General features: G+C 33.8%; 2 protein-coding genes and 1 pseudogene across 2 annotated transcripts; 2 read left to right on the forward strand and 1 right to left on the reverse strand.

Annotated features, from left to right (window-relative positions):
- The first annotated feature begins 2,464 nt into the window (after positions 1 to 2,464).
- On the forward strand, positions 2,465 to 2,962 carry LOC149094697 (uncharacterized; annotated as a pseudogene).
- A 1,399-nt stretch (positions 2,963 to 4,361) lies between these two features.
- LOC107371934 (uncharacterized) lies at positions 4,362 to 8,536 on the forward strand. Its single transcript, XM_089270428.1, has 3 exons — positions 4,362 to 7,256; positions 7,418 to 7,660; positions 8,144 to 8,536. Exons 1-3 carry the CDS (start codon positions 4,362 to 4,364, stop codon positions 8,534 to 8,536), a joined length of 3,531 nt encoding a protein of 1,176 aa, XP_089126554.1.
- Positions 8,537 to 9,008: 472 nt separating this feature from the next.
- On the reverse strand, positions 9,009 to 10,247 carry LOC107368649 (uncharacterized protein F54H12.2-like). The gene has a single exon (XM_015936515.1). It carries the CDS (start codon positions 10,245 to 10,247, stop codon positions 9,009 to 9,011), a length of 1,239 nt encoding a protein of 412 aa, XP_015792001.1.
- Between the last annotated feature and the right edge of the window lie 4,809 nt (positions 10,248 to 15,056).

A 15,056-nucleotide genomic window follows, 5' to 3' on the forward strand; every position in this document is an offset into this window, starting at 1 on the left:
CCTTAGATGATGATGCACGTCGCGAAGCTCAGTCTTCTGGTTTTTATTATGTTGAAGAAAAAAAAGTGGTGGCTTGTTTTTCTTGTGGTCTGCAAATCCCCATAGAACTGGTGGAAAAAAATAAAACTAAAGAGCTGCATGTCAACTTCAGTCCTGATTGCCCCTTCATTTGCTGGCGTGATAGTAGCCTTTGTACGGCATATTATTATAGCGAGGCTTGCAAATATTATGGTAATCCCAAAGAAAATTTGCAATTGGATTACAGCGCTCCATTGACTTTGAGATCAAGCCGAATCGAGAAACATGCTGATATTTATTCACAAGAGTTTCTTGAAAGCTTTGTGATAAACCCAGAAAAAGTTTATCAACTTTTTCAAATGCAAATCAATCGCAGATACTCATTCAAGGACACTCTTTTACCAGAAAGGGCAAAGAACTTGCTCGTTGAAAGTGGGTTCTTTTACACTGGGTTTCAGCGGACAATTCAATGTGCTTTCTGTAGACTGGCTACTGATAGCAGACGCCCATCAAGTCAAATTAAACTGCATCATGAACTAAGCCCGAATTGTCCGTTTTTAAATCATGAAAAATATGACATCGAAAGAAACTTCTGTGTAGTCTGCTTGGTACAAAATGCAAAGATACTCTATGTTCCCTGCCACCATCTTTCCGTCTGTAACACGTGTGATGAAAAAATGAAGTCTGAAGAACAGTGCTGCCCAATATGTAGAATGAAAATCAGTAACAAGATAACTTGTATATCTCCTTAAAAGTAATACTTTCCTCAAACCAATCCATGTCTCCAAAAGTACCCCTAATACTTTATCATTTATTATCATATTTTCTAATTTTTTGTTCTTTTTTTCTTTTTTATCATATTTTAGTTAACATGGTTTCCACTCGAAGACCTCGAACATTCATTCGCGCCAGATTTATGCGATCCCAACCATTGAAAAAAAAGTGCATCAACATGATGCATCATCTTTATGAAAATAAATTCATTTATGGCAAGTGTTTAGAGGAGGTGGTGAGGACACTTATTACTTTACAAAACAGTCCAAAAATTCAACAATTGCGTCCTGGTGAGGCAGACTATTTCAAAGAGCTGGTTGAAGATATGGAGACAAACGATTTCTATACTCAGCAATCTGAAGAACTCATCGCTACAATGCTCGATATGTTTGTAGCATTAGACACCCCTCCATAATTATATTTGTTTTCTTTCAATGTATCTCTTTTCATGTATCTTTTTCAATTTAATCTTTTTTACTTATATCTTTGTATTACATTATACTTCTTAATCAATGTAACCGTCATATACACGTCATTAAAATAATGTTCAATTTATAATTAAATGTTTGTGTTCATCGGGTAAATCGTATATATATATATAGCTAGCATAGCGGATTAAGCTCAACATTTCTAAGTAACACATTGAAGGGATAACATGCAACCAAAATTTCTTACTTTGAGACCTGTAGCTGGTGACTTTGTTGTATTTTTGTCTGAATCAGAATATCGAATATTCAAACCGTGTTTCATCGAACGTTTGAGTAAAAGATTCCCTAGAAACAAGTTAACTAAAAGCTTCAAAGGGTCTCTAGTTGGACCGATCAAGCGGATTGAAAAGAATTGTTTTGCAGTTAAAGGTAAGTTGGGTGTATCCTAATGATTGTAAGTAATGTTTTTTTTATTGCAGAAAGAATTGATAGCAGTTACTTTGAAATTGTGATAAACTTCTTTCGAACTGGATTTGTTACACATGATCACCTGACGCTACCAGAAAAATTGGAATTGGGTTACGTTTTAGATTATTTTGGGATAAATTTAGACCAAAACTCACTCGAGTATGAAAGTTTAAATGAATTAAAGTGTCACCTTGTCACATATGCCCACCTTTCAGATGATCACGTGATCATTGACTTAGTGAATTACTTGATCCGTGACTTACGCCCTGAATTGGTTGGGCTGAGTATATAATCGTAAGCATAAGTTGGGCAGTGAACACTTGCAAAAAAAAACACTTGCAACTAATGTCGTTTATATACTGTAAGTGTTCTTCAAGTTCTTCAATAATTGCACAAGCAAAACATAAATTAGGATATATAATTTATTCCACCGCTGACGTTAAATTATCTCCAAACGAATCAGCTATAATTAAAACAGGAATCAGATTGAAACCTCCTCAAAGTACATTCGTACAGTGCTCTGCAAGTCCCAATTTATTGAACCGTAGTGTTTTTGTTATCGCTCCAGTGATTAAAAATACCTTCGATGATGAATTCATCATCATATTACACAACTTTAATAATAATGTTGTTGCGATAAATGCTTATGATGAACTCGCTCTAATAACTCTTTGTAGGGCGGAGGTAAGCACGTGGACACACCTTCCGATTTTAGAAAATTTTGCAGACTAATTTAGCATAAAAAGACGAGATTTTCATAAAAGTTATCATTCAAAATGAGTATGTTCTACAGTAAGTGTTACCCAGATGTCTCTACTCCATCTAGAGGCACAATCGACTCAGTTGGATATGATTTACAGTCCTATGAAAATTTGGTTCTACCATCAAGAAAAATAACTATTGTGAAAACAGGAATCAAGGTTCAACCTCCTGCTGGTACTTACGTTAGACTAGCCTCACGTTCAGGTCTCGCTTCGAAAGGAATTGTTGTTCACGGTGGTGTTATTGACCCTGATTATACAGGGGAAATAAGGGTAATACTTCATAATTGGTCTGATGAGGATTTCACAATCACAAAAGGGATGCGTATAGCGCAAATGATTGTCGAGAGAGCAGAAGTTCCTGATTTGGTTGAAGTGGAGCAGTTAATTAATGTTGGTGAGCGCGGTAGGAGTGGCTTCGGATCGACTGGGATTTAAGTATAAAAGTTCAGCAGCACTTCATTTTTTCTTCATTCAGTTTCTTCTCATTCAACAGTTAAAGTTTCATCATGAGTTCCAACGACGAAAGTTCCAATGCCTCTCAACAAGTCGCAAACAGTCTTAAAAAACCTGTACACCGTAAAAAATTCACCGAAGAATTTGAGCAACTGCTCAATGTTGAGATCAGTCAAACCTTGTGGGTTACTGTTCACAAATCACGGTCTGCACTAGGAACAACGTTTGTTGACATTCGTCGTAAGAAGGAAGGACAGTGGCAAGGTAAAAAAATCTACATTCCAACACGGTACGGGTTGTTTCTCAAGTATAAGGAGTATGAGAAGCTTAAAGAGAGATTTTATCATTATTTGAAGCAGACTGATAATGGTTTCCAGTTTTCCATTTTTCCTGGACGCACTCTGCTTGGTGAAGTAGCTGCTGATGGGAAATCCTTTGCGCTGGAATTGAAAACTGAGTCGAAAGAATCAAAACTTGTTCTAACAGACGAGGAGATTATTAAACTGAACTCTCATTCTGTTGTTGATGGTATTGCTGCAGCAATGTGTCAATCTATTTATGATTGACCTATGCAGTATTTTAAGTTACACTTGACAAGTATTATTCAATTATTATGAAAAAACTTATTACTTATTTCCACTTAATCTATACCTTTATTATCTTTTATTTTGGTTGTCATTCATTTGGGTAAAAATTTAATAAAAAGAGAGCTCTCCCAAAAATTCTGTTTCAAACTTATTTAAAGCAAAAACATTTGACTTTAGTTTCATTATTCAGAATGTTTTCGTGCTCAACATGTAAGCAAAGTTTCTTGAAATACAAATCTTTTCTTCTGCATAAAACAAAGTGTAAAAAAGTTGTCTGTAAAAAATGTAAAAGTAGCTTTTCTTCGTTAACTTTCTTAAATCATCTTAATCAATGTAGACAAAAACAGAGTGAGGATATTGGAGATTTTGCAACATTCAAATTGCATAAAAGAAGCTATAGAAATGCTTTAGCTGTGTACATAAAAGCTGATGGTTGGAAATCAATTGAACATCTACTAGCTGTTGAAAAGGAAAATATCCAATCTTTGCTTAAATATATCATTGAAAGAATTGGATCTGTAAAAGTGCAAGCATGTTTTCTACTTAAATTTATCAAACAGAAAACCGAAGGAGGAACGGATACAACAGAAATTTATAAAGTTGCTGAGATGTTAAGCCTAACAAACCTGCATCATATTGAAACTATTGTTAAAAACTGGATTGAACAGATTGAGTTGGCTATCGATCAATTCACACAACGTGGAAGTGGATGGGTGCTTCAGAGTGTGAAGGTTCTTGAGATTCGTGTTGGAAAACTGAAAGAACATAGTGGAGGCTGTGATTCAACAAAATTACCATCTGATTTCAACAAAAAGAAAAGTTTATTATCTCCAAAATGCAGAAAAGATTGTTTCAAATGGTCTATCCTTATGGCTTTACACCCACAAAAAATGAATAAAGAAAGAATAGGGCATTACAAAGTTTTTGAAAAGCAATATGACTTTAGTCAAGTAGATGGTATGACAACGCTTTCACAGGTTAAACGCTTTACTAAACGAAATAATGTTTCTGTGAATGTTTATACACTAACACCTGATGAAAAAAAGAAAGTTGTTCCGCTAATGGTTGCTAAGGAACGTCAGTTGAAGCATGCAAATCTTTTCTTATTCAACGAACATTATTATTGCATTACAAATTTCAATGCATTCATCAAAAGCAGTCGATCCTGGGAGCGTTATTTCTGTTATAATTGCTGTTCAGGTTTTAGAAATCAAACAGCGCTATCTAAACATGAACTTGTCTGTTACAATAAAACTGCACAAAGTGTCGTTCTCCCTGGTCAGGAAAACATTCCAACTAAATGTAAATTTAGACAGATACAAAAAACGATTAGTTATCCTTATATTGTCTATGCTGATTTTGAAGCTCTGTTGGTAAAAACTAACAAAGCTTTAACTAAAAATACGTTTGAATATCAAAAACATGAAGCATGTTCGTTTGGATTAGTTGCAATTGACTGGAATGATAAAATCTTATTTCAAAAATTTTATCGCGGCTTGAATGCAAGTCAAATATTTATTGACACACTTTTGACGTTGAAAGATTTCCTTCGCAACCATCTTGAACAGCACAAAAAACCAGCACAGCTGAGTAATTTTGAAAGACATGTTTTTGAAGCATCGACTCAATGTTATGTTTGCAACAAGCAGCTGCAAGATGATAAAGTTATCGATCATTGTCACTTGACTGGGAAATTCCGAGGAGCTGCGCACAATCGATGCAATCTCAAAATGCGTTTACCTCATAGGCTTCCAATCATATTTCATAATCTGAAAGGTTATGATGCTCATTTACTAATCAGAGGTCTAAAAACAGATAAAATTCATAAAATAAATGTAATACCGCAAAATACTGAAAAGTATATTGCGATAATAATGGATGATTTCATCTTCTTGGACAGTTATGCTTTTTTGCTATCTAGCTTGGACACATTAGCACATAATTTATCAACTGAAGAAAAGAAGAAATTTTTGTGTCAAACCTTTTCCGACGATGATTTACCATATATTCTGAATAAGGGATCGCTGCCTTATGAATACATGGACTCTTGGGAAAGATTTGAAGAAGAAAGTTTACCATCTATTGATAAATTTTTTTCGCATCTGTCACTAAAAACAATTGATAAACAATCGTACGATAGATTGCTTGATATATGGGAGCATTTTAATTGTAAAAATCTTGGGGACTTTCATGATATTTATCTTAAAGTTGATGTTTTACTTCTTGCTGCTATTTTTCAAAACTTTCGTGCGACTAGTTTGAAACAGTTTGGATTAGACCCTTGTCACTATTTCTCAACCCCGGGACTAACATGGGATGCCTCCTTGAAGTTCACTGGTGTCGTGTTGGATCTATTGACTGATATTGACATGGTTTTAATGATTGAGGAGGAAATAAGAGGAGGAATATCTTGCTCAATGTGCCGTTACGCATGCGCTAATAATGAACTATCAGAGAAATTTGATCCTAATCAACCAAGCTCATTCATAACATATCTTGACGTTAACAATCTCTACGGATATGCTCTTAGTGATGTTCTGCCTTGTCGAAAATTTGAATGGGTTCCTCCCTACATGTTTCAAAGTGTAATTGATGAAATTTTGCATTCTGATTCTGACCGAAAAACTGGTTACATTCTAGAGGTTGATCTTGACTATCCTTCATGTTTACATGATGTTCATAATGATTATCCTTTGGCACCTGAAAGGATAACTGTTGAATATGAACAGTTGAGTGGTTATCAAAAAGAAATTGTGAGCATTTTAGAAGCTGCAGGCATTAAGCGTTACAAAACTAAGAAACTTGTTCCTAATTTGATGAACAAAGAAAATTATGTTCTGCATGAGAAAAATCTTCGTTTCTACATTGAGAAAGGTCTAGTTTTGAAAAAGATTCATCGCATTATTAGTTTTGAGCAAGAAGCTTGGCTCAAACCATATATTGAAATGTGCACAGAAAATAGAAAAAAAGCTACATCATCATTCGTTAAAGATTTTTGGAAACTAATGGTAAATTCATTGTATGGAAAAAGCATAGAAGATAAAAGAAAACATAGTAAAGTCATAATTGCTACGAATGGAAAACAAGCACTACAACAAATAAGACAGCCAATGTTTGAACAATTTTACATTCTAGACAATGATCTTGCAATAATCAAGTTGAGAAAGTTTGAAGTTATTCTCGACAAACCAATTTATTTAGGATTTACAGTCTTGGAACTATCAAAGTTACACATGTATAGACTACATTATGATCATTTCCTACCTAAATATGGATCTAGATTGTCTCTCATCTACACTGACACCGACAGTTTTATTTATAAAATACAAACAAAAGATTTATACAATGACTTGAAAGAATTCAATTACCTTATGGATTTTTCTGATTATCCACAAGCACACTTTTTGTACAGCATTGAAAATAAAAAGAAACTAGGATATTTAAAAGATGAAATGAATGGGCAAATAATTGATGAAGTAGTTGCAATAAAAGCTAAGCTTTATGCTATAAAATATGGTACAAATAAAAAAATGACTGCTAAGGGAGTGCAAAAAGCAATTGTTAAAAGTGGGATTTCAATAGAGGATTATAAGGCTTGTCTTTTCGAAAATGTGTTATTGAAGCATAAAAACTTTAGATTACAGAGTAAACATCATTCTATTTCTTCAATAGAAATAAATAAACTATCTTTTTCTCCGCTTGATGACAAGAGATACATTTTGGACGATGCAGTTAGCACTTTAGCATACGGTCATTATAGAATTGTAAAATAAGAATATACAAAAGGTAATTAAATTATTAAACTTTTAACATCAAACCCAAACCCTCCCAACCAAACCACCTTTCCTAAATCACTGCTAAACCACTTGCATTTTTTTGTTGCATTCTGTAATTTAATCAAAATCTTTTGTTTTTTATCATGTAGCAGCAAATCATGGCTCCAAGTGGCAAAGAAATTGCACTTTTCTTCAAAATTCAAGCTTCGAAAATTGAGTTTGATAAATTGTTCTTGACTTTGGCAAAGGAATGGATGCAGCTTACATTAATTGAAGGACAAAAATTGAAACAAATGAAAAGTTTATTTGAGGAATTGCAAAATGATGAGCGATGGTCAGAAATGACAAAAGCTTATTTCAAAAGAGTTGTTGGTGATATTGGTAATAGGGAGGTTATTTGGTTGCATGCAAAGCTGAGAAGAGAAATATCAAACGTGTGTATTTGGTTGGAAAATTGGAAAAATTATGAGAAAAAGAATCAAATTTATAACAGGACGAGAGAAGAACAGCCATGTAGTAGCGGTCTTGGTAGAAAGAAACGAAAAAACGAGCACTTCATGCACTATTTCTTGGAACAAGCCAGATTATCTAAAGAAGCGAGAGGAGAAACACTACCCATGCAATTAACTACTGAGCAGACGATTGAAACTGTTGTGGAGTATCTCTTGACACGAAACAAGTTTATCTCATGATTAAACCAATACATTTTTTCTGTATTTGTATTTTCTATTTAATGTAATCTCTACTAACTTTTTATTTTAATTAAAAGTCTTTTACAATAATTTGCATGTCCATTATACCCATCTGTTCCACACATCCCTAAATCATTTTCTTTTTTGCATTTTATTAATGTTTCTCTTTTCTTTCTTTTACAGATGACAAAGTATAACATGAAACAGCGAATGATGAAAATCAATCAAAAAAAGGCAAAGAGAAGCCGAATCCCTCTGGTGGCAACTAGAAAGCCATTCGTTTTCGAATTGACGACGAGAATGCTGATCGAATTATGGATTAAAAGCATAAAATGGGGTGAAACAAAAAAAGAATCAGAACAGCCAGAAACCGAAATCAATATGGAAGAGTTGGAGCAATGGTGTAATGAGGGAAAACCCGAGGCAATAAAATTTGAGGATCCTGCTTTGAAAAAAATGGACCTGTGCAATAAACCTATACCGGTGATAGAGGGGGATTCATGGGAAGATGTTTTTAAAGCATGGGATGAAATGGAAATTGATGATATTGCAGATACTATTTCCAACGTTTTGTAATTTCATTCTTTGATTTATTCATTTAATTACATTTAATTTTAAATCTTATTTTAATAAATTTTGTTTATTATATTTTCATTGTGTTTTTGTTCACATTTCAAAAAAGGTAAGTAAGAACCAGTAAAGCAACTTTTCAAGAAAGAGATACAAAAATAACCACATTTGATCGACAAGTCTCCTTGAAATACATCTACATTATAGATATAATCATAACGTTTACAGTTTCTTTCCAAATAGGTTTTTATCATTTCAGGAGGTTGCTGCCCATAAGAATCGAAATAAATTCCACTGCCGTATATTGGTATAAATACTGCTGTCCAATGTGAGCCAGATTTCCAGCTTGGATCGAGATTGATTACGATTCCGAAAGGTTTTGGAAACAAAGTAAGTGGAAGTTTATCAATTGCGTATACTCCTTTGAAATTTTTGTATTTTACGAGTTGGTTTTGTATATCTAATGTTGTTAAAGCCATCAGTAGTCCGTGACAATATTACGTGCTGCATCAATTTGTAGAACGCTATCATATATAGCAAACACCAGCATATGCATCCCTTCACTAAGAGCAGAAGAAAATTGAATATCCATACGAACATTGCCTCTCTTGATCATAGATAATACACCTGAATCACTTGCGAGAGTACCATCATCGGTTAAATCAAAAACAAGAAGTGGATATTTATCAGAATAATTTTGATATTTTAGATTGATTTTAGGTATTCCATTATCTTGATTCATGGAGCGGAAAACATTAAAGTATTCTCTCATGAATAATTTATTTTTGAAATCAGGCTGATAAGGTGTACTCGGTATTTTAGTTCCATTTACGACAATCGTAGCGCTTTGCAGATTTTTATGTTCAAAATTGAATGAGTCTTTTGTCAATTTCGCATTAAATGCATCATCAGAAACAAAACCAACAATAATTTTGCGTGGTAACTGTCCATTGTATACATTGTCAATGCTATTTGCAGCAAAGTCTTTTGGTAGATGAAATGATTTGACTTCATTCCTTTGAAAGTAATACTTTGCCGGACTCTTTTCCAATTGTGAAGTGATTGCCATTTGTACTGGAGCATACAATTTAACTCGCCTTATGAAAAGAGAAAGCTGTGTAAACTCTACACTCAGCGGAGTTACTTCTGTTGCGCTGTTCAATCCAAAAGTCTGCGGTGCACATTTGAATCGTAACGAGATGGGCACATTATCAATCAAAAATTTTTCTTGTTGAAACATTGGAGCGTGAATAGGTATTATAATGTCAAACTCTTTTTTATCTTTGATTCTATCAGATCTTGCAGAATCCGTATCATTAATCATTTGACAATCATCAAGGGGTGATTTATACTTGAAAAATATGTCATCAATGTATGACTGATAGTGGTATAAACTATTTCCAGGTGTGACGTTTACACTCCCAAAATAAACATCAAGTTGCTCAAATAGTGAGGCAGCAAAATTGTTTGTGGGTGTAACACTTTTTCCTGTGGGTACGTCAATCTTCATTTTTGCATACAAATACGTTGCAGAGAGGTCAGTGTAGTGTTCCGAAGCTGGCACTATGAATTCAAATACATTAGCTTTCGCAATCGATCCTATCGGTCTGTATTCTGTGTCATAGATACTTTCAATGACAGTCTGTGTTGGGGGAAATTGAAATAAATCAAGCTCAGCAATAGTAGCTGGAGACGAAGATGCATGTATATACTCCATTATTTGAAAATATCTCGTTGTTTTCTTATTACTCTCCTCTTTTTGATTCCTTTCTTTTTGCTCACTCTTTTCAGAGTGTGCTTCTTCACTTTACGCAAAGATTTTTGAGGTTTAGACTTTTGCCTCCTTTTATATAATCTTTTTCGTCCACTTCCTTCTTGTGTTATAACCTTTTCCTTAATTTTAGCTAGTCCTTTATTTGCCAAATCTTTAACACTATCTTTGAAAGCTTGTTGAATTTGAGGGTCTTGAACTACACGCTTACCGATACTGACTCCTTTATTCAGAGCTTCTTTGCCTAAATACCTTATAACAGGCATAGCTAAGCGAGAGAAGAAGCTACCGAAGCCATACCCTCTTTGATACCTAGGACCTCTGACTATTCTAATGTCACCGAATCCAGAACCGACTTGATGTGCAAAATAGTCATTGAAATCACTATCTTTAGGACAGTAAGTTTTTCTTTGAATCATTTTATTCAATTCACCATTTAAATACATTGTTTTCTTTATATTAATTCTTTTTACGAAAATCTAAGCTTACAAAAACTCTTCCAATGTTTGCAAATTTAATCTGCTCTCCAGTATCATCCAAGCAAAAAATCGCAATATTTTCGATATGGTTTTTCCGCACTGGATAATATATTCGATGCTCAAATGTACAATAACCGATTCCTTGATAAATACCAGTCGTCAGTGGTACTGCTCTCAATACAGGCGCTTTAGTTCCTCCAACCGCATGATCTCGTATGATATCAGTATATACGTACATCAGATTGACATTATTTTTATGATAAAGAGGTGTTGTTACTACAACTTCCTGTTTGAAATGATCAATATTATCGATTAAAGCATCCGCTGATGGAGAGAAGCCTAAATATTCCATTAATTTCCCGTCTGAAAATTGCGGAACAAAAACAGTAGATGCAATTTCTTTGTATTTCTCAGTTTCTTCTCCATCTGCAGCACTATAAGTGTGCATTCCATCAATAAATATGTTTTTGTAATAATGTCTTAAAGGCTTCGGGACCGGTGCATTTGACAGCGTGCCTATCTCTTCTAAATCAATGTTATAATCTTTTTTGTATTTTGCTTTTATCTCATCAACAGGACCATTTAAACGAACATTAAGCGGGGTAGCTTTATCTTTTTTTGTAGTGAGAAGACCAGGATAGAAGATTGTTTTCCCATTTTCGCAAACAAATTTAGGATAGGAATCGAAAACAAGTGTAGGAGCGATACTTTTCAAATTTGCCATCATTGAAGTGTTGAGTTTATCTATTATCGCATTAACAGAGTCATCTGGAAAAATATCAACAGATGACTCATAATCACCACCCAAAGTGTCATATTTCCTCCACTTTTGTTCAGGAGGGTATATCACTCGCAAGTCGATATTTGGATAAAAGGTGAATGCTGTATACAAAATGTTAAAATTAACTTGCATTTTCTCTGATATATCAATAGCAAATTTGATGGGAAAATAAATTTCTGTTAGTGCAACTTCCCAATCACCATCAAGTTCCAATGCAGGATCAATTTGATTTTGAAATTTTGATAATGTATTTTCTGGAAAGATGTCTGTAGACCCATTTGACACTAGGTCAATTGTAAAGTTAATTGCTGTCATTTGCAAGAGTGATATCGGATATCCAACTATTGAATTTCCTTGGCCAGCCTTCCCACTTGACTAAGTACTTATATTGTCTTCGTGATCTGTCATAAACTCTCCTGATTATCTTTTCAACTCTGCGCAATTTATTAGGGTCAAAATCAACCTTTTGTAATTCTTCAGGATAAAAAATTGATGATATATTTTCACCTTGTAGATCTTTCAATTTATAGATGAATTTTTGAGGCGTTTCTTTAACCCCTGAAACTTTGAACACTTCATCAGTCCATTTCTGTACTGCATCTTTTTCGAAATTGCCAGTATTTAATGGAATTTTAACAAAGTCATTTTCATTGAAAGTTTTCTTTTTATTCTCTTCATTTTTTATTGATCTCTGAATAATTTGCACGATATATTGTTGATTATCTTGTGTTACAGAGTTTGGAGTTGTCTTAATAGTTCTGTGGTAAGAGTTGTTGTAATTATTAACAATGTTTTGTAAGTCATCAATGTATCGATGTGTATGTTTATGGTAAATGAAACGGTATATACGAGAACGTAATGTTCGTATTAAACGTTCAGCTAAAGCACATTTTATTGAAGCGTCAGTTGTCGTGAAATAATGCACACCCTGAGATGTGCAAAAAAATTTAAACCTGTTATTGTTGAATTCTCGTCCTTGGTCCGTTTGTAGTTTTTCAGGCTTTCTTCCTGAAGAAAAAATTTCAGAAAAAGCATTTATGATTGTGGGTGCTGCTTTATCTCTACACGGTTGTATCCATGCAAATCTACTCAGTATATCAATCACAACAAGTAAATGATTGACTCCATCGTTTTGCCCTGACCAATAGGACATGTCCATAAGATCTGCTTGCCATTGCTCATCGATTCTATCAACCAATACAGCTAGCCTTTGAAAGTTTTTCCGTCGTACCCGAAAGTTTGTATACGTTTCTTGCTTCATCAACCATTGTTTTACATCATTGTATTCAATCGATGGGTCATGCTCCTTCGCAACTCTATAAAGTCTTTTAGCACCTCCGAAACTACCGTGACTATCCAAGTCATAATAAAGCCGTTTCAAAAGTTCTTCACGTTGGTCCAATTGAGTGTCTGACATTTCACAACTTTGTTATCCTTTTTAGGTCTTTTAGATAATTTCTTTTCATATTTTTGGACCGCTTTTCTAAAGCTTTCTTTATATTCATTTAATTTAATTTCAGGATCAGTTTTATTCTTTTCAATTTTCGCAACTCTTGCCTGTTCAGCAACAGGGGTCACAGTATCATCATTTTTAAGGTCACTTTTGAGAAGATGATATTCTTTTTCTGGAATTAATACCATTTTATTCATTACATTCATTGTATAAATTTATCTGCCAACTTTCCACCTAGATAAGATATTGCTGGCCAAAGTAGTGCAGGTAAGAAAGCACCACCGCTTTGTAAAATTATTTCTTTTCTAGCTTTCAGGGGAATACTTTTTCTTGAGAGTTTTCGAAGTTCAAGCTTGTAGGGGGCAAGTTTTGCCTTTGATGAGTCTTGAACTGGTATATTTCCGTTGAGTGTGTTTTTACTTATTTCAGAGATAGAATAAAATATGCAAGATTTTGCTTTAGCTAAAAGTTTTTCTCTTTGCTTCCTTGTCTTGGCTTTAGCAAGTTTTTTTAATGTCGGAAGACACTTTTTAACACCTTCAATCGACATTTATGTTGTATACAAAAATTATTTAACCTTTATATAATTTATATCACATACGTATACATGGGTTTATCATGTTCATTGAAAACATTCGTTAATAACCTTATTTTTTCAGCTGTATCAGGTTTAAGATCAATAAAAAGATAAGAATATGGCCCCTGAGTCGCATCTTCATAGGCGGCCTGAAATTTCTTTATTTTTGTCGGAAACATTTGACGTCCTATGTTTGTAATCATAGATTTATCACGCGGGTTTTTAAAACATACAACATATTGACTATTGAGACTTATATTTCGACTCTCTTTTCCTTTCATGAAAAAGTTTTGAGTAATTAAAATTACAGAAATATTTCTATGATGTGACCCTTTGGTAAACAAGTTACTAACAAAAGTTTGATTAACTGCCTCTAGCATCAAATCGTCTATAACTAACCACTGTGGCTCATCATTACCGAGTTCATTAACTATTTCTTCTTGTAGTCCTTCAATGAATTTCACTTCATTCATTGAATTGAACATTTTTTGATACTCTCCATAAAGATAAGTGATAGACTTTGGAGGTGGATCACAAATATATGCCGCTTTGTTGATCATGTCTCTAATGAAATAAGTTTTACCAGAACCAGTTGGTCCTGCTATTAGCATTGTAAAAGGATGTTTCAAATAAACAGAGACAGACATTTTTATTGAAAAAAAAAAATTATTTTTATTGTTTTATATTGAAATTTTCAGGTTACAACTGATGAGGGATTAGAGGGTGTTTGTATTACATTTTCCGATTTGAAAGATCCCAATTTTGGATTCGGAAGCAAATAACCGAGGGAGGATCCGAGCACAGCCGTCCAAAGTGGTAAATTACCAGTTTTAAGTACAATATTAGTAATTGCTGTTATAAGCATTGCAATTAATACGATTAATTGTACAGAAAAGAGTACTTTTTTGTACCACATTCGATGATAATCAGCTGGAGACATATCCATTGTTGCAATTTTGATAAATGCATGCAAATCGTTATCTTTATATTGGCTTCAGTCTTATGTTATAGTCAAATTCATCACAGTAATGATACACCGATTCATAATTTTTCAAACCTGTTATTATAACTTTTCCTGATCTGAAAATGATGAAAGTAACGTTTGAATTATCAAGTTTAAGGTTTATGCCCGGAAAAAGTTCAGGTTCATAAGTGGCTCCAGGATGAAGTATTAATTTCTGATAATCAAAGTCTCCAACAATCATTGAGGTGGCAGTAATGTTTACGATTCTGTATGCTGTAACACGAACCTCAGCGGAGTATTTTGAGCAAAAACGATCAATCAGTAAAAATGATGTTGAAATATTTTGTACTCCGGTAATGTTTATCTTTCCCGAATCGAAAATCAAGAGACAACCGTCGGGATATTTCATTATACCTCCCGAAAAAGATTTTGTGTACTTGATAAAGGGAAAATTTTGTTTAATTAGTTCTCGAGAAAGTTTAGAGTTTAAAGTAAAAGATG

This window comes from Tetranychus urticae, chromosome 1, assembly GCF_039701765.1.
Source record: "Tetranychus urticae isolate SD_2017Ah chromosome 1, NJAU_TeUrti_SD_1.0, whole genome shotgun sequence".
Taxonomy (NCBI): domain Eukaryota; kingdom Metazoa; phylum Arthropoda; class Arachnida; order Trombidiformes; family Tetranychidae; genus Tetranychus; species Tetranychus urticae.